Source organism: Littorina saxatilis, linkage group LG15, assembly GCF_037325665.1.
Source record: "Littorina saxatilis isolate snail1 linkage group LG15, US_GU_Lsax_2.0, whole genome shotgun sequence".
NCBI lineage: Eukaryota > Metazoa > Mollusca > Gastropoda > Littorinimorpha > Littorinidae > Littorina > Littorina saxatilis.
Window position 1 is genome coordinate 32,766,087 of NC_090259.1, and position 21,151 is coordinate 32,787,237.

The following is a 21,151-nucleotide window of genomic DNA, read 5'->3' on the forward strand; positions in this document are numbered from 1 at the left end:
CAAAACAAAAAAACTTTCTACGTCATGGGTTCATCATACACAATGTCATGATCGACACTTGCATTGCCCGAATCATCACCCAAATGATCGTCCATTGGCACAAAATCGTCACCAGAATCTAAAATATCATCTCCACTATCATCATCACTGAGGTCAAGATCAGAACCGTACTGAATAACACGTTCTAGCACTCTTTTCAAGTTACTACGTCTCAGCAGAACGATCCGCCATCTTGGAAAAGTCAAAACACGTGTAGGTCGCACACCGTCAACAAAATTTTTATTAATCCCAACAATTTAAGGGAAGGAACTGTTTACAGTGAATGGTACCACTGTAGACAGATAGAAGTTCATTGCAGGGGTTGTTTCCCTTGGTCAGCAGGACCGTTTACACCGTTAAAAATTCGTGATATCCGTCGGAACTCAAGTGCCGGCACGCAGCCAACGCTAAACACAGGTGTCGGAATTCCAGTTCCGACGCGCAGCGAATGAGTTAAACTGCACACACATTACGTGACATTTGTCTGACAAGTTTGCACTGACAAACACTGTTGAGAAGTTTTCAGAAAGTTAATTGGTGGAAAGTTGGCCACATGTACTGTCACTATGCTTCTTACGGCTCGGAGTGTTCTTATTCTCATTACTCTGTGTTAGTCCAGGGGAGTGTGTGCGTGTGTTTTATACAGGTATATGTGTGAGGTAACGTGTGCATTGCCATTGTACATGATCTGTATCTTATTGTGTTCCTTGAAAGCAGACTGCAGTTGCCCTTCAGTTTTATAACGGTAATTACATGTACCAATTCAATTCAGGTCGTCTGGTGCGACTTATATATTGTGGATATCAATGTCATGAGTATTTACGAGCTAACTTTGTCAGTATACAAGGCTACAATTCTGTAAGTTTTGTCAGAAAGAAAACTAAACTGGTTGTTTTATGCGTGATTATCACTTCACAAGAATAAAAACAAACAAGAATGGTGAGTTAATGGAACACTTAAATTTTGACAAAACAAAACATTCACAGGTACATCGACCCAACATGTAGGTGACAAACTAACAAACAAATAATATGAGATGAACAAAACTTATCTGACTATTATATTTTTTTTATCTCTGGCAAGGCGGTACCATCTCCGAAAGGAATGACGAAATAAATCAACAAAACAAATTAAAGCAACACCTTTTGTAATTTGCATGTGGATCACTGCACCAGAGTTTGATATTTATATTCGTAAATATGTATTTATATACAGGGAGGAAGGTGCATGAATTATACTCTTGTCAATATTAGCGTGTGCTGGGTTGTGGTTATTTGAACTCTTTTCTTTGACAAAATTCAAATTGTTCAAAAAAGCTTCATTGTCACATTGATTTTCCCAAATTTAAGGCATCATCTTGCCCTCACCACAAAAACAGACATCTGCCAGAAGATGGTCGCAAAGCTTTCGGTGTTTTGAAAGAAGTTTTCCTGACGTCAAGCAGCGTACATCCCTAGTGTGTGTGTCTGTGTGTGTCTGTGTGTGTCTGTGTCTGTGTGTGTGTGTGTGTGTCTGTGTCTCTGTGTGTCTGTGTGTGTGTTGCAGTGTTTAACCAAGACTCAAACCAATAGCCACCCCCCGCGGGTTAGGGGGAAGAATTTACCCGATGCTCCCCAGCATGTCGTAAGAGGCGACTAACGGATTCTGTTTCTCGTTTTACCCTTGTTAAGTGTTTCTTGTATAGAATATAGTCAATGTTTGTAAAGATTTTAGTCAAGCAGTATGTAAGAAATGTTAAGTCCTTTGTACTGGAAACTTGCATTCTCCCAGTAAGGTAATACATTGTACTACGTTGCAAGCCCCTGGAGCAAATTTTTGATTAGTGCTTTTGTGAACAAGAAACAATTGACAAGTGGCTCTATCCCATCTCCTCCCTTTCCCCGTCGCGATATAACCTTCGTGGTTGAAAACGACGTTAAACACCAAATAAAGAAAGAAAGAAACCAATAGCCCCTGTATATGTATCTCTAAGAACACTGTACATTAATTACGTACTCTTTTTTTGATATTGAGAATCAAAATGGTCCTATCTGACCACCATGTTACAACAGTACAATGACCTCAGACAGTCATTATTTTTGCTTCTGGACTGAGATCAATTCATTATGAATATCTTGAAACCTTGCATGGTAGTAGCCTTCATTCGCTGGAAAATTAATTTCAATTATTGAAGGTGAATCAGCTCATCACCAGCCATTTTTTATTACAATTTAATAACGATCGTGTGATTTAAGAAAACTATTCTTTGGATTTTGTTAAAGTAATTGTCAGTTACAATGTAAATGACAATGCCAGTTTCAACAATGTTAGATGAATTAGCATATCACACTGTTTTTCACTACAGTTTGATACCTTTTCAATGATGCATTTAGAACAAGTTCTTTGGAATTAGTTTTTTCATTTTAAGCAAATCTTAACTTAGACCGCCTGAAAGTCATTGTGGGTTGGGTAATTTGTTTAGGATTAGTTAGAGTTGGTGTTTTGTTGAAGTGATCCTGTCTATACTCAGCTAGTGAGCAAAAGACGTTACAATGCTTCCTCTCAGACATATACCTCAAAATCACTCTGCTGGTTCGTTGTACAAAAACATTGCCAGATATCTTTGCTGACAGAAGTTAACGGCCGTCAACCATTCCTGCTGCTCTTTGACCATTTTTCACTGTCGGTTTGATGTGTGCACGTTTGTGATGTAATGTCTACCTTTTTTAATTTTTTTTATTCTACAGCACTGAAATGTTTTTAGAGCTGTTTATGTGGATGGTGTGATGTAAATTACTGTAGCTTTTTTATTTATATTTTTGTAATTATTTGTTAGCACTGAACTGTTTTACGTTGTACATTAAACTTGTTGTATCATAATGATTCTCTCTGTGTATTTGAAATTGTTGTACACACAAATTTTATTTCTAAATCTTTCTGTTCCATTGAAGCCTGATGATGGATGTTTGAGATCATGGGTTGTCTCAGTATGTGTAATTTGCTCAGAACATTTCTCCACAAATGTTGTGCAAATTAACAAGGCAACTAGACTAAGTGCCAGTTTGTGTATATACTATTTGAAAGACTCATTCTTCAGCATTTCACTTCACTCGTTAAATATGACAAACAGTATTTTCGATTTGTTATCTTTGGTTTATAAAAATGTGTGTGTGTGTGAGCGTGTGTGTGCATGTGTCTGTGACACTGTGTGCGTGCGTGCGTGTGTGAGTGTGTGCGTGCGTCGGTGAACATACGTACATGTTAAATAAATAACTCAGTTTGGGTTTTTTAATCATCAGTGATGAGCACTCTGCTCACTTCCCACAGTCCTTCTGTCTATGCATACAGTCGTGTATTTAAAATGCCTACAGACGCCTGTGTCAGAAGTGAATTATTAGGATTCTTGAAGTTGTCAAATTGAGACTTCGGTGTTGTAGTCAACGATTGTGTGTCTGATGTTGGTTTAAGAATATTATCCAACAGAACTGGTAGTTTGAACAGACAGGATAATTTCTGCAAGAACTATTCACAAAATAGAGAGATTGTTAAAACATAAATGGATAACATGTCATATATGTGGACTCTGCTGCATAAAATGTGCATGTCTGCCATGTGAATATAATATACTAACGGTCAAACCAGTTTTAAGATAAAATATCGGTTCACTATACCCGCATTTCTGTAGCGATCAATGGAAACACACAAATACAATCATGGAAATGGGATCCAGTGTACCAGCTGAGCCTGTTTTCTCCACGGTTGGAAATTTAACATTTGGACACTTGATAAGAGATCATCACTGAAGTCAAAACATGACTAGACCGCCTCATTTTTCTCAAGCAAAGCATGAGGTAAGCAGTCTTGTGCTATGCAAGATTTTATTGCATTAATGGGAAACTACCTAGCCAGACTTTCATGCTGAAATGTCGGTATACCGGTAAAACCAAAAATTTTTTAAAAAATTTGAACGAAATGAAACTTGTATAGGAATTTGTACCATATGACACAGCTCTTGTTGATAAACTCTAAAGGCATCTAACTGAACTGTTAACATCTCTTTTTTTTTTAATTATTGTTTTGCCAAGGTTATTGTTGTTGCATTTATAGTCCTATACTGATGTTTTTAGGGCTATGTACGTGCAGTCACTTAAAAAGAGCTTGGGATGTACATGAGTAGTCTATTGTCATAGCTGTTTTATTTCTTGTTTTTCTTTTTTCAGGAAATGATATGTTTCCCTTTGTATTCAGATTTTGTAGCTGAAAATGGTCGACCTCTAGCTTTAGTATATATAGTTTCAGAACTAGCATGAATTAGGAAACTTAATGCTTGGACTGGCAGAGTTATGGTCAAGACACAGAGATCTTGTGATATTTGAAACAAGGCTGAAGTTGATTGTCACCGAAAAATATGATTGTACATAAAGTCATAATTTTCTTCATACTTGTGTATTTATTGTGCTGTGTGTATATAGTATTAAATAGTATTGCATCTTGTTGTATAATGAATGTGTTTATTCAAGTTACTTTTGTAAGCAGCTGTATATATTTTAATCAGCCCTGTATATTTTGCCTGATAGTTCTTTAGGATGCATGTTTATGCATTGGCTATTTCAGTTCAGCAGCAGATTGACTGACCAATGAGTAAATAGGAAAATAGGAAAAAACACTTGTACAGCATTTCTCATATGATGTTTGCTCAAAATATTATGCTGATGTCTGTATCTTTTTTTTCTTTCAGTTAGGCCCAAAAAAAAAGGTCTGTTTACGGTAACCCGACCGACCCTAGTTTTTAGGCCCGACCCTAATCTTTTTTTTTGGATCGTCTCAAAAAACAAAACAAAAACCGCATCCAAAATAGAGCTGTTTGCGCTCAAACAGCAGACGACAGAAGGGAGGTAAGCTCAAAGTACTGTTTATAGTTATGTTGGGCAAAAACAGGGATTGATGAGAAGAAATGAACTGTGAAACATCATAGAGAGGGGAGGAAAAAAAAAGAAAAAAAATGAAGAAAAAAAAAGCCGACCTACCGACCCTATTTTTTCACCCTATGTTACCGTAAACAGACCTATTTTTTGGGGGGGCCTTATTGCTATGTGTATAACATTTTCATGTTCTTATGGCTGTGGTGCAACAATATAAATAGTACTTTCATTCTGTGATTTTGTTTGTTTTGTTTTTGATTTTGCTTCTTCAACATTAATTGCTTTCCTGTATATTTCCAATAGTCATCGTTAGTTTCAGTATAACCAGAAATGTGACCCTCCACCACGAAATGAGTCGCATGTCACCTCGCGCGGTTCTGCGCTAGACTTAATATAAGTCCGGTGAGTGTCTGGTAACAGGGTGAGGGTCAGCTGAGTCACAGGCTTATAACTCAAACAGTTTTTGCTCTTTTCTAAAACGGTTTTCACCACTGGATAGAGCATAAAAAACTCTTTAGGAAAATGTAAAAATATGAAAATCATGCAAAGGTGACATGCGACTCATTCCATGGTGGAGGGTCACAAATGATAACCAGCCTGTATGTACAAAGACGAGTGTGTACATTGTATGTGCAGTGGAAGTGGAACCTCCCTTCACACACACACCCCCCCCCCCCCCCTTCTTTGTTTGAAAAGTGTCCCCTTTCAAGATCAGCTAGCTGCCATTTTAGAATTTCTAACCACACCAACCATAAATTGTCTGTTTGTCTGTCTGTCTGTAAAAAAATTCCATTTCAAACGGCAGAAATTAATATGTAAGCGCCTAGGGCTATATCTAGATTAGGCGCATAAAAATGATCACAATAATAGTAATAATAATAATAAATACACAGTGGAACCCCTCTTCTTAGACACACAATTTAAGACTCCCTTTCGTTAAGACCTTGTTTTTCAGATTTTCTAAGGGGAATAATAGATCATTTGAGGTGCATTGGTACTTGGTTTTTCCTATCTGTTTTCACTTTTTTCATGGGCTTGTATTTGTTGGTGTCTTCGGAACGCAGAAGTTACAAAGAAATCTTTATTGGTAAAACACTTTCTCGTAAGCTGGCCATCATATTACCATGTTTTGTAAATGTAGCATAATCATTAAGTCTTCATTATATTCAGCTACTCAACTTCAAGTGAAACCCGCCCCCTAGCAAAACTTTCTTTCTTTCTTTATTTGGTGTTTAACGTCGTTTTCAACCACAAAGGTTATATCGCGACGGAGTGGTCACCCGGTAAACATGTGAAATTCACAAGGTTGTTGGCTCCTATTATTTTGCACATGTGAAAACAGTGCGCTGCAAAAGAGTGTGTCTGACCTTAAGCTAGCTGAGAGGCCTTAATTAATGTGAAAGAAGCAAATTGTCCAATCTGCAAGTAATGATTATGAAGCCATCAGACTGACCTCCCTTTTAAGACCATGTTTTAATTATCAGGCTTTCTGTTCATAGCCATTGGCATTGTAAACTTACACCCATTTTAAGACTTCCTCCTTTTTAACTAATACCGACCCCCCGCAGGTTAGGGGGAAGAATTTACCCGATGCTCCCCAGCATGTCGTAAGAGGCGACTAACGGATTCTGTTTCTCCTTTTACCCTTGTTAAGTGTTTCTTGTATAGAATATAGTCAATTTTTGTACAGATTTTAGTCAAGCAGTATGTAAGAAATGTTAAGTCTTTGTACTGGAAACTTGCATTCTCCCAGTAAGGTAATACATTGTACTACGTTGCAAGCCCCTGGAGCAATTTTTTGATTAGTGCTTTTGTGAACAAGAAACAATTAACAAGTGGCTCTATCCCATCTCCCCCCCTTTCACGGTCGCGATATAACCTTCGTGGTTGAAAACGACGTTAAACACCAAATAAAGAAAGAAAGAATTAATACCTGATTTAACAAGGGGGTTCCAGGGTATTATTACAGGTGTTCCATATGGACTTTTCTTTTTGCTTCATATACTATTATACAGTACTAAGTTTTGACATAAGAGCACATGTTTAGTAGTGTTACAATACCTTCTGTATAATGCTTCACGCATGTATTTTAACTGCACACAATTCAATTTAATCTGTAGGATCATGGTTATTCATGTAAAGATGAGATTTTTTTATATTTTTTATGTTGTTGAATATTTACACGAAGGAATGCTGATCTTATAATTGCAAAAAAACAGTACCTAGTAAGGTAGAGTGCAAATGTCAATGTCAAATAACAAAGATAAGTAAAAGCTCTAAATATGGACACAGTATTAGTGAAAGCCATGCATATAAGTGGGGGCCCGGTAGCTCAGTTGGTAGAGCACTGGACTTGTGATCAGAAGGTTGCAGAATCGAATTTGGGCCGGGACGGACACGGGTCAACTTTATGTGCTGACCCAGAGACGGAAGCCATGTCCCACCCCCGTGTCACGACAATGGCACGTTAAAGACCTTGGCCATTCTGCCATAAGTGCAGGTTGCTGAATACACCCAAACACGCAGACACCTGGATAGCGCGACTCCGTTGCTGCTAGCTTTCCACTGGGAGGAAGCGACATGAATTTCCCAGCGATGGGAAGATAAAGGAATGAAAATGAGATAATGAAAATAAGTAATCTTCTGGCACCAAAGAGAGTAGGAAGCAATGAAATTAACAACGTTTTGGGATAAAATGTCTTGTTATTCATCATTGTAGTGTGTCACATAGTTCCACAAGATCACTTTTTGCTACAAAACATTATGTGTGCTTACATTAAGTGCAGCTTAGAAATTAATGCTGTTTTGTTCCCAAAAGCCAATGTCAAATTTTCAGAGGGTTTGTGTGCTATAATTATGTTTGCACAATAAACTTTGTTTTGTTCCCAGAAGCAAATTTTACTCTGTGTCACGGTTTGTGTGTGTGTGTCACTGTGTGTGTGTCACTGTGTGTGTGTCACTGTGTGTGTGTGCGTGTGTGTGTGTTTCTTTGATTGTTATGTTGAGCAGATAAACTTCTTTTTTTGAAAAGAAATGTCAAAGGTCACGGTTTTTACTATTAAAACTCCCTCCTTTTTAAGACCTTTTTTAAAATTTTTATTTGTGCAGGTCTTAAAATAGGGTTGTACAACCTGATCCGCATTTAATTTTTGTTTTAAAGTTGCTGTCCTTCCTGTGTACTAGATTCGGCTCACCGTCTCAGATATCTTGTCAGGCGTTTACGTGGGATAAGGCCATTATCCCTTCCACTTGGTCATGCACATACTGAAATTCAATACCATGGCTGGATTTTATGCAGAGTGGGAATTTTTTTTCAGAGAGAAATTAAGTTAATTGCGCTCTTGCGGCGGAGCCATTAGGCAAATGTGAGGCAGAGAGTCCCTGGTTTGGTAGAAACAAAATAATACATTTAATGGATATTTAAAAAAGGAAATTTAAAAAAGATAGAAAAATAAAAATAACAATATTTTTTTAATTTTTTTATTAGTTTTGCAGACGTATGTAGGTCACTTACAAAATTAATTCAACGAACCATTCTCACCTTACAGGAAGCAGCCAGGCTTTGAAATGTTGGTGCCAAAAGAAAAATTTCCATGTTTGTGTAAAATGAAAATGGACATTAAAGTTTTCTTATCTTATCTAAGTATCTTATCTTATCTTTATCTTTATCTTATATATATATATATAAAACATCAGAAATTGTGAAAGAAACAATTGAAAGTCAGCAGAGACTTTCTTCCGAGATTTTTTAAAATCTCTTAGCAGAGAAAGAGAGAGAAATAAGTATCCCTTCACAGACAGCCTATTGGGAGCATCAGACCCTCCTCAAGGGGGACCGAGATTTACAGAGCAAAGTCCCTTTGTGGGGGACGTATCGCAAGGTAATCTAGTCCTGAGGAGGACCATTGTATTTGGCCTAGACCAGACACGTGTTTCGACACTATTGTGTCTCATCAGTGGTCAGGTGGTACTGATGGCGAGAGTTGTATATATATGTACAAGTTGATGGATGCTTTATCTCGTGTAAAAGTCCGACGAGACCTGTGATGGTGAACAAGATCGCTTGCAAGAGAAGGACAGTGCCTGTAAGTCATGTAACGCAATGTATGTGAAAAGGTTGTACTCTGTGCACACAGCTGCACTGATAATAGGAACAGAATGAGGGGGAGGGCATGTGTAAGAGCATGTGAGCATGTTGTAATAGCTCCCTGTACTTCTTTACAAAAAACATTATGGTGAGATTAACGCTGTAAATTTCCGTCGACCTGGCAGAACGTTTTTTTGAAAACAGATAATTAATTATGTTATACGTCTTAGGACCCGTTGCGGCTTTTCAAAGTTTAGTGTGTCGCCGGACCCCCTCCATGAATTTCGGTTAATACGGGATTTTTGTTTGTTTGACCCCCGCGGGTTAGGGGGAAGAATTTACCCGATGCTCCGCAGCATGTCGTAAGAGGCGACTAACGGATTCTGTTTCTCCTTTTACCCTTGTTAAGTGTTTCTTGTATAGAATATAGTCAATGTTTGTAAAGATTTTAGTCAAGCAGTATGTAAGAAATGTTAAGTCCTTTGTACTGGAAACTTGCATTCTCCCAGTAAGGTCATATATTGTACTACGTTGCAAGCCCCTGGAGCAATTTTTTTATTAGTGCTTTTGTGAACAAGAAACAATTAACAAGTGGCTCTATCCCATCTCCCCCCTTTCCCCGTCGCGATATAACCTTCGTGGTTGAAAACGACGTTAAACACCAAATAAAGAAAGAAAAGTAAAGAAAGAAAGGTTTTTTGTTTTTCGTGTTCTTTCCCCCCCCCCCCCCCCCCCCCCCGGCTTCTAGTGCGTTAGGATGCAGCAGGGACCTATAAATTATTAGATATATAGGTCTATGGATGCAGGGACGCACAGTTTGGGTATAGCCCTATAGCGGCTGGAACTGAGTGAATGTAGACGTCGCCGATTTAATCATGTTACAGCGATAGACGCAACTTGAGCAGACTTCGGTTGTGCCGAACACTCGAGATTACGCACACTAGCTATATCTTGTTTGGCGGGAACAAACAATGGGAGACGGGGTTTAATGTGAAACTGTCGACCAGCGAAGAGAGGATATATAGACAGGTGATTCCGGGCACAAGATCCTCTCTTCCTCTCTTCAATAAATCTCTTCAAGATCAAGAGTATAACCCCTGCAGCACAGGCACCCGAAAAAAAAACCAGCTGAAAGTTAGCCGCACACCCGTGTAATCGTTTTGGCTCACAATCTCAACCTGCCCATGCTTTTACATGCGATAAGGCTGCACGTGCTAGGAAGAGTCACAGGGACAGACTTTCCCGTGAAAACAACTCTCCCACTATGTCAGATCTGCTTCTACATTCGACAAGGCTATATAAATCCCTGCTCCTTGAATATGTGCGCGATATAAATTGCATTAAAAAAAAAATTTAAATTAAAAAAATCCCTGCGCTTTGAACTGTACCCACGGAATACGCGCGATATAAGCCTCATATTGATTGATTGATAAGGCTATATATCCATTCAGACACATGCCAAACATCAACACCCTGCAGACTACTTCGTGTGCAGAGTGGACATTATTTGATAAGACATAAGACATACGATTTTATTTCAACCACGTGCATTACACAGGAATATATCTTGGTTTGAGTTCATTCAATACATAGTACATTCAAACACAACAACCAAACAGAGTGCTAACAGAACTGCATACTGATACACACACTCACTTACAACCACACGCACACACTCACACACACACACACCCACACACACACACACACACACACACACACACACACACACACACACACACACACACATGAATTAATTGATAAACAGACACTGCACTGGTATCCATCTGAGAAAATCAGTAACTTGATCCACACACATTCCGACCCTGCCGCGACACGGGAAGCAGTCAGATCTAGAGTTGATTGTTGGTAAATGTTCAAGTGGTGGCCTGGGATATGGTTATATTTAATCTAAAAGCCTGGGCAGATCTGGGATAGTCAGTGGGAGAGCTGTTTTCACGAGAAGGACTTCGCGGGCTTTACATCTCCCTAACACGTGCAGCAGGCTAGTGTGACATGTGTGTGCAATGCAATGGTGACACTGACCTTGTAGACATACAGACACGATAAAAATCTACCAAAAGGCATACAAAATGCCGCCTGTGCTTGGTGATGTTTGATTCTTTTTCAGATGGGTGGGTTATCATGATAAACACGAAAATACCCTGCGGCATGCTTCCCGGCCCGGAAAGCGGTGCATGGCTGCCTACCTAAATGGCGGGGTAAAAACCTCGATCATACACGTCAAAATCCATGAACGCAGGAGAACAAGAAGAAGACTCGATCTTATTGATTTGGAGTGAACAATAGCAAATACCGAGCGATTGAGTGCCACATCATGGTAGGGAAAATTAGTGTCTAGAATCTACTGCCTGTACCTGGGACTGAAAAGTGTCCAATACAGCGCTAGGAGAGGACTGGCCGGGAATTAGCATAGATAGCAGCTTCTTTCTTTCAGCAGGCTGAACCGCGACACCCAGTTTCACGACGAAGATGAACATCATATCATTTCCTTGCCCCTTGCCCCCGGTGTGTGTTCTTTATCGTGTTTGTGAATGGACTTAAACTTAATTTCCAACCACACGGGATTATCCCTACTACCCTCCTACCCTGCTATCTTAGACCGCTGACCCCCGCCCCCCCCCCCCTCCCCCTGCCCGTCATCTCCCCCTCCCCACCCCCTCAGCTACCCGTATCTTCCACCCCCACCCCCTCTTACCTGCTTTTATTGCTTACTTAAGATCACTGTTTGCTGTGCCTGCGTTCACTCTCATTGTGCGTGTGGTTGAATGTGTGATTTAACTGTGTATTTTGTTAGCTTAAACGCCCTATGGGCCTAAAGTCGAATAAACCTTGAAACCTTGCTACCTATCTTCCATCCCTTGACCCCCGTCACCTCCTTCTCCACCTTCTTCTCCTATCTCCCCATCTTCCCTCCCCTTGCCCCCCCCCCCCCAACCCCCTGCCCCTGTGACCCCGATTTGCCTTTGTTTGGATAATTTGTTGCGTTAGCTTCCGTAGTGGGTTTCGATGCAAGTGGAGTGTGGAGTGCATTTTATGTATGAATACCTCGTGTGTGGTGCAGTTACAGTAATTCCTTGTGAATCATGTCAAGGGTTTCATCATCATCCTCACCCTCAGCCCTTGAACAGGATTCAGTGATGATTACGACAGGAACGGGGATTCCTGAAACTTCAAGGTATGCCCAAAGTGAATGAAAAGAAGAAAGGAAGGAGAGAAGCACATGTGCTCGTCAGTTTCTTTCTTTAATATGGTGTGTGTGTGTGTGTGTGTGTGTGCGTGTGTCAGTGTGTGTGTGCGTGCGTGCGTGCGTGCATGCGTGCGTGTTTGTTGTTTGTTCAATTAGCTGGTTTTTTTTCTCTCTCTCAATGAGGTGTGCTGCATTTCTTTCTTATCATTCTCTGAGTCCGCGTGAAGTGACACGGTTGAGCCCGAGACCATGGAGACTGCACCGTTCCCTGCAGTGTTGCCTTCACTATCTATGATTTCTGGTGCATGGCTGAAATAATTCCATCTTGGTTTTGCTCAAGACTCGCGCGCGTGTGTGTGTCACGGTGTGTGTGTGTGTGTGTGTGTGTGTGTGTGTGTGTGTGTGTGTGTCAGTGTGTTTGTGTGTGTGCCGGTGTGTGTCGGTGCGTGCGTGCGCGCGCGTGTGTGTGTGTGTCGGTGCGTGCGAGCGCAGATATGTGTGTGTCAGTGTGTGTGTGTGTGTGTGTGGGGGGGGTGTTATTTAAAAAAAAATGTAGTTAAGTGTGTATGCTCTTTCTCATCCCCCTTCAAATTCTTTCAAGTTCTAGTTTTTGGTTCAAGTTGTTTATGACGGGCGCTGTGGCGGGGTGGTAAGACGTCGGCCGCCTCTTAATCGGAAGGTCGAGGGTTCGAACCCCGGCCGCGGCCGCCTGGTGGGTTAAGTGTGGAGATTTTTCCGATCTCCCAGGTCAACTTATGTGCAGAACTGCTAGTGGCTTATCGGGCCCCGGCCCTTCGTGTGTACACGCAAGCACAAGACCAAGTGCGCACGGAAACTGAGATCCTGTAATCCATGTCAGAGTTCGGTGGGTTATAGAAACACGAAAATACCCAGCATGCTTCCTCCGAAAGCGGCGTATGGCTGCCTAAATGGCGGGGTAAAAACGGTCATACACGTAAAATTCCACTCGTGCTAAACACATGAGTGAACGTGGGAGACTAAGCCCATGAACGAAGAAGAAGAAGAAGAAGATTGTTTAAATGTTAGTTGGTTCCACTGTTGTGTCTCTTTGAGTTTTTACTTTCTTTCTTGTGCAAAGGACAATATTTTCTCTTAGTTTAGTGCGAACACCTTTGTAAAATGTTTCTTCGTGAGTCAACATACTGATTCCGGCCACAATGCAAATTGAACTAGCTGCACGTTTTTAATACCTTTGTATTATTCTCAGTGCATTGTAGCACACACTCTAAATTTGTTATGCGTTTAGTTTTCTTCAAAGATTGATTTTGAAAATCCGAAGACAGTGGAACCCCCCCCCCCCCCTTTTTAAAGACGCCACGATTCAAAATTCCCTCCCTTGTATATGACCCTGTTTTCTCATATGTTGTTTTTATAACCTCTGTAATTTTACCCCCATTTTAAGACTACCTCCTTTTTAAGACCTGTCTTTCTCAGATTTGTTGAAGTCTCTTAAGGGGAGTTTCCCCTTACCGAGTACGAATATACACTTTAAATGCCTGCGAACTGTTTGGACATATCCAGACTGCGTTGCCTTATGCACTAGTTCTGGGACATCCTGCTTCTGGCGCGCGCGCAGAGAAAATTTTTCCCTCTTTATCTTCACTGCGCTGGCTGCAAAATCCCTCCAGCGGGATGTGTTTTTAGACAGGCCAGGCACTGGTTCTCCCTTGACTGTATGGTATGGCAGCTTATTGGCCTGTGATGTTACTGTCATGTTACTGTCATGTTACTGTCATGTTACTGTCGTGTTGCTACGTTGACTGAAAGTTATTGAAGATATCTACGCTGCAAATCACCAGATATAATCTCGTGGGAATAGCGTTAAGAGGGGACAGTGTTGCTGGTGGACAAAGTGACCAGTGACCTGCTTAAAGGAACTGTTCTTCCGACAAGCAAGATATGTGTGTGTGTGTGTGTATGTGTGTGCTGGTGGACAATGTGACCAGTGACCTCCTTAAAGGAACTGTCCTTCCGACAAACACGATCTGTGTGTGTGTGTGTGTGTGTCAGTGTGCTGGTGGACAAAGTGACCAGTGACCTGCTTAAAGGAACTGTTCTTCCGACAAGCAAGATTTGTGTGTGTGTGTGTGTGTGCGGTGTGTGTGTGTGTGTGTGTGTGTGTGTGTGTGTGTGTGTGTGTGCTGGTGGACAAAGTGACCAGTGACCTGATGAAAGACACTGCCCTTCCGACAAACACGATCTGTGTGTGTGTGTGTGTGTGCGGTGTGTGCATGTGTGTGTGTGTGTGTGTGTGTGTGTGTGTATATATGTGTGTGTGTGTGTGTGTGTGTGTGTGTGTTTGTGTGTGCTGGTGGACAAAGTGACCAGTGACCTGATGAAAGACACTGTCCTTCCGACAAACATGAGCTTCTTCACCGCGACAGATCTGTCCACATTTCAAGATTGTAAACTTCGCCAAAACATATTTGCAACACATTTCGCATCCGAATAAAAGCACTAATTCCCCTGTCATTTCATTCAAACTTTATATGTTAGTTAAGGCCATTCACTTGACTATCTGGATCACCTTTCGGATAATAGATTTCGGTTACAAGGATCACGTGACCGCCGCTCAAATAAGGATACCCTCAAAATCGACTGAACAAAAACAGAAGGGCCCAAGAAAAAATCGACAAAGACAACCTTTACATACGAGACGGACGCCAAATCAATTATCGACCCCGAACAGGTTGTTTTATTTAGCTAGCTTGCGTAGTTTCGTGTGCTATGCTATTCCTACTAATTCAGGTGTCGATCACATGAGATGTCAAAAACGGGATTTTTTTCGGGGGTATCATAACAAAAAGCGCCGTATTTTAGCAATGACTTCTTTAATCCGAAAGATGATCCAGATAGTCAAGTGAACGACCTTAACCGGCATATAAAATGGGAATGAAATGACAGGAGAATGAATGCTTTTATTTGGGTGCGAAATTTGTTGCAACCATTTTTGGGGCGAAGTTTATTTAAAGCTTTTGGCTCCAGGGAGGCTTAGACACCAAACGAGGGCTTTTATACGGCATGAGACAAGCATTTTGTTTTACTTAGACCGTTGCCATATTTATCAACAGCCTGCCTGGCTGCTGTATTTGCAGAGTGGGATTGTTTGGCCGCGGAATGGATTCTGTTTGCTGACACCACGGGGGGCATGCAGCTATGAAATTAATTCAATGAAAATTTCCACTGTGCTCAGGAAACGTGTTTTGTTGTTAAGTGTAACAACAGAACCATACACTGCAAAGGAAGCAGCTGCGGCGGGGAATTGTTGCCATGTATTTAACCCGTTTGCTGCCAGACTTTCGAGGCGACCCTGTAACAATGTTTGTGTGTTTGTTCTGTTCAAAACCAGTCTTGATCTAAGGACTAAGTCCGGTCGAGAATAAAAGCTGGTTCTTGTTGATCAATCAATCAATCAATCAATGAGTCTTATATCGCGCATATTCCGTGGGTACAGTTCTAGGCGCTCTGCAGTGATGCCGTGTGAGATGAAATTTTATACGGCCAGTAGATTGCAGCCATTTCGGCGCATATTTACCTTTCGCGGCCTATTATTCCAAGTCACACGGGTATAGGTAGACAATTATTAACTGTGCCTAAGCAATTTTGCCAGGAAAGACCCTTTTGTCAATCGTGGGATCTTTAACGTGCACACCCAATGTAGTGTACACGGGGGGAGGTTCGGACACCGAAGAGAGTCTGCACACAAAGTTGACTCTGTGAAATAAATTTCCGCCGAACCTGGGATCGAACTCACGCTGACAGCGGCCAACTGAATACAAATCCAGCGCGCTACCAACTGAGCTATATCCCCGCCTGTGTACGTAGGTGTTAGTTGGAGTGCCTTGGAGAATGATGAGCATATGACCTCGCGGTGATCATCCTTTTTTGAGGATGAAAGTCGCTTGGTGGCTTAAAAATTAATTAATGACTTTGGTCATTAAAAATCTGAAAATTGTAATATTTTTTTTTTATATAAAACGATCCAAAATTACGTTCATCTTATTCTACATCATTTCCTGATTCCAAAAACATATAAATATGTTATATTTGGATTAAAAACCAAGCTCTGAAAATTAAAAATATAAAAATTATGATCAAAATTAAATTTCCGAAATCGACTTAAAAACTATTTCATCTTATTCCTTGTCGGTTCCTGATTTCAAAAACATATAGATATGATATGTTTGGATTAAAAACACGCTCAGAAAGTTAAAAACGAAGAGAGGTACAGAAAAGCGTGCTATGCAGCACAGCGAAACCACTACCGCGCTGAACAGGTTCGTCAGTTTCACTCCGTTATGCACAAGCGGCGGACTACGGTCATTGTGAAAAAATGCAGTGCGTTCAGTTTCATTCTGTGAGTTCCACAGCTTGACTAAATGTAGTAATTTCGCCTTACGCGACTTGTTTCTTCTTCACGGTGTCTTCTTCTTCTTCCTCTTCTTCTTCTTCTTCTTCTTCTTCCTCTTCTTCTTCTTCTTTGTCGTGTATTGAACGGTTTGTTGTCCGCCAAAGCAAGTTACCCAGGACGTCAGCTGACGTCCTACAGGCAGCGAAAGCGGAAAGGGGTAAGTTGAAGTACTCTCTTACCGTGTGTAAAAGCTTAGACAGTTCTTTGGTGGCAAACATGACCGCTTAATGTACACAAGAAATATCTCACCTTCAACGGCTTCACGGACGTGCGAACCACATGTAGGGCAATTGGAAGTATCAGGTATATTTGACTACACAAGCCCAGAAGCCGACTAAAAAGAAACAGACACACAGCTAAGGCCTACAAAAAAAATAGGTGTGGTTACGGTAACCCGACCTACCCTATTTTTAGGGGCCGACCCTTATACTTTTTTTTACATTTGTCAAAAAAAAAAAAAAAAAAAAACCGAGTGCAGAAAACGCAATGAAAGCGAAAGCGCTCGAGTCGCACACTTATTTCCCTGTCAAGTAGGTTTAATTTGTACACATTAGAAAAAAATAGAAAAGAAAAAGTGATTGCCTACCTTCCTACCCTATTTTTTTTGGCTATGATTGTTACCTTAACCACACCTATTTTTTTTGGCCTAAAGGTAAGAGAACTGGCGTGAAAATCTAGCGTAGATGTGCCGCTGATACGCATTGTATGACAAGTAGCCCAAATGCGTGTCAAAAGTGTTTTTTTGCAGAGCAAAGGTAAATGTACAACTAATTTTGCAAACGATTCTTCGAGCAAGAGTGCACTCAATCGATGCGCAGAGTAGACCGGTGTAACACGAGAAAATTACTCCCACGATATTTTTACTCTGGAGTAAAAATTTCGGACGAAAATGTTACTGCCTTTACGAAAAAAATACTCCCCCATTACACGAGAAAATTACTTCTCACGACAGGTGAGTTCCGAGTAAACATTTCGTACACAAATGTTACTCCCCTGACGAATAAATAACGAATAAATTACTTCACCCTAACACGAGCAATTTAACTTCCCATGCCAGGTGTACGAAATGTTTAGTCCCTTGTCCCCTGTTAGTCTTGGTGGTGGAAGGGGTGGAGGGAGGGTAGCGCAACATTCGTTTGCGCGAGATCACATATTGGCATTATCCCTTCGCCCGCATCCCATTTTCGCGTACGAGATTTTTACTGGAAGTAAAAACAAGTCGCGTAAGGCGAAAATACAACATTTAGTCAAGCTCAGTCGAACTCACAGAATGAAACAGAACGCATTGCATTTTTTCCGCAAGACCGTACACTCGTAGCATCGTCTGTCCACCGCTCGTGGCAAAGGCAGTGAAATTAACAATCCAGAAAAGCGCGGTTGCGGTTGCGCTGAGGAGGATAGCACGCTTTTCTATATCTCTATTCTTTTTAACTCTCTGAACGTGTTTTTAATCCAAACATATCATATCTATATGTTTTTGGAAAACAAATTTAAATCGATATCGGAAATTTAATTTTAATCATAATTTTTATATTTTTACTTTTCAAAGCTTGTTTTCAATACGAATATAACATATTTATATGTTTTTGGAATCAGAAAATGATGAAGAATACGATAAACGTAATTTTGGATCGTTTTATAAAAAAAAAATTTAATTACAATTTTCAGATTTTTAATGACCAAAGTCATTGATTAATTTTTAAGCCTCCAAGCTGAATTGCAATACCAAAGTCCGGCCTTTGTCGAAGATTGATTGGCCAAAATTTCAATCAATTTTATTGAAAAATGAGGGTGTGACAGTGCCGCCTCAACTTTTACAAAAAGCCGGATATGACGTCATCAAAGACAGTTATCGAAAAAATCAAAAACTCATCTGGGGATATCATACACAGGAACGCTCATGAAAAATTTCAGGAAGATCGGTCCAGTAGTTTGGTCTGAATCGCTCTACACACACACACACACAGAGACACACACACACACACCACGACCCTCGTCTCGATTCCCCCCTCTATGTTAAAACATTTAGTCAAAACTTGACTAAATGTAAAAATGGGGAGTACAAATTTCGTGGAGGGAGTAATAATTTTTACTCCGGGGTACATTTCTTGTGGAGTACAAATTTCGTGCTACACCGGGTTCCTGTACTGTTTGCGATTCATATCAGAGAATTGTGATATGTTCTGTATAATATCCAAAATCTAATTTCACGCACAAAAGTGTTGAACGAATGCAAGATCACGTACTTGTTGACACTGTTCCGCTTGTTTGTGGTTCTCCTTAACGCCGGTTATACCACAGGTCATGTGAGTTTAGCGACTAGTGCGGTTATGTTGTTTTTCGATGTTGAAGTACAATCATGTAGTTAGTTTCCAGGGACTCTTACATAGCAAAGCATGCAACTAGTGTAGACAACTGGGTTTTTTTTAAGTAAGAATGACGATTTTGAGAATTGAGGAGTACTGGCCTAACTGAGTGGCCTAACCCCCTAACACACACATGCCCTAAAACTGATGGGTGACACTAGCTAAACTATCACCACAATCAGGGGTCCATGAGGAAGTCAGATAACAAGTCACAGCATCGTCACGGCACAGCAGTAAAACACACAGGAGTTGGACGCTGCCCACCCGTTCACGGGTGACTGAACACTGGAGCCTAAATCATACGTCTGCGCGAGTCTCGCTGATCGCTCAGGCTAGGTCGTGAGTTCGAATCCCGGTCGCTGCCGCCTGGTGGGTTAAGAGTGGAGATTTTTCCGATCTCCCAGGTCAATTTATGTGCAGACCTGCTAGTGACTTAACCCCCTTCGTGTGTACACGCAAGCACAAGACCAAGTGCGCACGGAAAAGATCATGTAATCCATGTCGGAGTTCGGTGGGTTATGGAAACACGAAAATACCCAGCATGCCTACTCAACGAAAGCGGAGTGAAGCTGACTATGCTCTCAGAGTATAGTGTGGGGAACCCAAATGGGCAAACGAGCTCACACGTAACCAGACAATTCTGGAACGCTGAAGGAGAAGAAGAAGAGTCTGAACTAAATCGTTTAATATTTTAAGAAAGACTGGTGCTAGCCTTGCAACACATTTTGTTATTCCAATCAAACAATGTTAAACGAGAAAAGAAAACTTGATTGGCCATGGGGCAAAATGTGTTGTTTTTTGCAGCACCAGTAGATGTAGTAGAGGTGGTAGCAGGGCCTACTAATCGTCGAAACACATACGGTTCAACTTTTGTGCTGACTCAGAGACGGTATCCATGTCCCACCCCGTGTCACCTCGGTGGCACGTAAAAAGACCTCACTCATTCTGCCACAACTGCAGGTGGCTGATTACACTTAAACACGCTTGGTAGCGCGACTCTTGTTGCTGCCAGCTTTCCGCCCGATTATTCCAGCAGTTGGATAACAAAGTGATTAAAATGAGACTGTTTTCGGAAAGAATCTTGAAGCTTTCTGATACACAGAAGCTGAGACGCCTGAAGATGCTTTATGTAAGCTTAGGGTTTACCACTGATGCAACTGTTTGCGAATTTGATAAAGAAAAAAATGTTTTTTAATTCTTTATTTCACTCTGTTCTGTTTACGTAGACTGTACCAATTATCGGACTTTATAAGAGCATTGTGGGCCAAACATTTTTTCTGTTCACACTGACATGTCAAGCATAAACGAAGTCGGTAGGCCGTTGAATTATTTATTCTTTTAATTAGATTTCTAATGAGAGGTCTGTCAATCTCTCTCTCTCTCTCTCTCTCTCTCTCTCTCTCTCTCTCTCTCTCTCTCTCTCTCTCTCTCTCTCTCTCTCTCCCCCTCTCTCTTCTTCATTCTCTCTCCCCCTCTTTCTCCCCCTTGCTCTCTCCCTCTCCCTCTCTCTATCGCTCTTCCTCTCTCACCCTCTCTCTCTTTTTATATTTAGTCAAGTTTTGACTAAATATTTTAACATCGAGGGGGAATCGAAACGAGGGTCGTGGTGTATGTGCGTATGTGTGTGCGTGCGTGCGTGCGTGTGTGTGTGTGTGTGTAGAGCGATTCAGACTAAACTACTGGACCGATCTTTATGAAATTTGACATGAGAGTTCCTGGGTATGAAATCCCCGAACGTTTTTTTCATTTTTTTGATAAATGTCTTTGATGACGTCATATCCGGCTTTTCGTGAAAGTTGAGGCGGCACTGTCACGCCCTCATTTTTCAACCAAATTGGTTGAAATTTTGGTCAAGTAATCTTCGACGAAGCCCGGGGTTCGGTATTGCATTTCAGCTTGGTGGCTTAAAAATTAATTAATGACTTTGGTCATTAAAAATCGGAAAATTGTAAAAAAAAAATAAAAATTTATAAAACGATCCAAATTTACGTTTATCTTATTCTCCATCATTTGCTGATTCCAAAAACATATAAATATGTTATATTCGGATTAAAAACAAGCTCTGAACATTAAATATATAAAAATTATTATCAAAATTAAATTGTCCAAATCAAT

At 40.8% G+C, this 21,151-nt stretch overlaps 1 protein-coding gene across 1 annotated transcript in view; it reads left to right on the forward strand.

Moving 5' to 3' along the window:
* The first annotated feature begins 12,050 nt into the window (after window positions 1-12,050).
* Window positions 12,051-21,151, forward strand: part of LOC138949088 (sodium/glucose cotransporter 4-like) — a 44,350-nt gene continuing 35,249 nt past the window's right edge. The window contains exon 1 of the mRNA XM_070320824.1: window positions 12,051-12,226. Within this exon, the coding sequence (XP_070176925.1) occupies window positions 12,135-12,226 (92 nt within the window). The 5' untranslated portion in view covers window positions 12,051-12,134. The remainder of the gene's footprint in view (window positions 12,227-21,151) is intronic.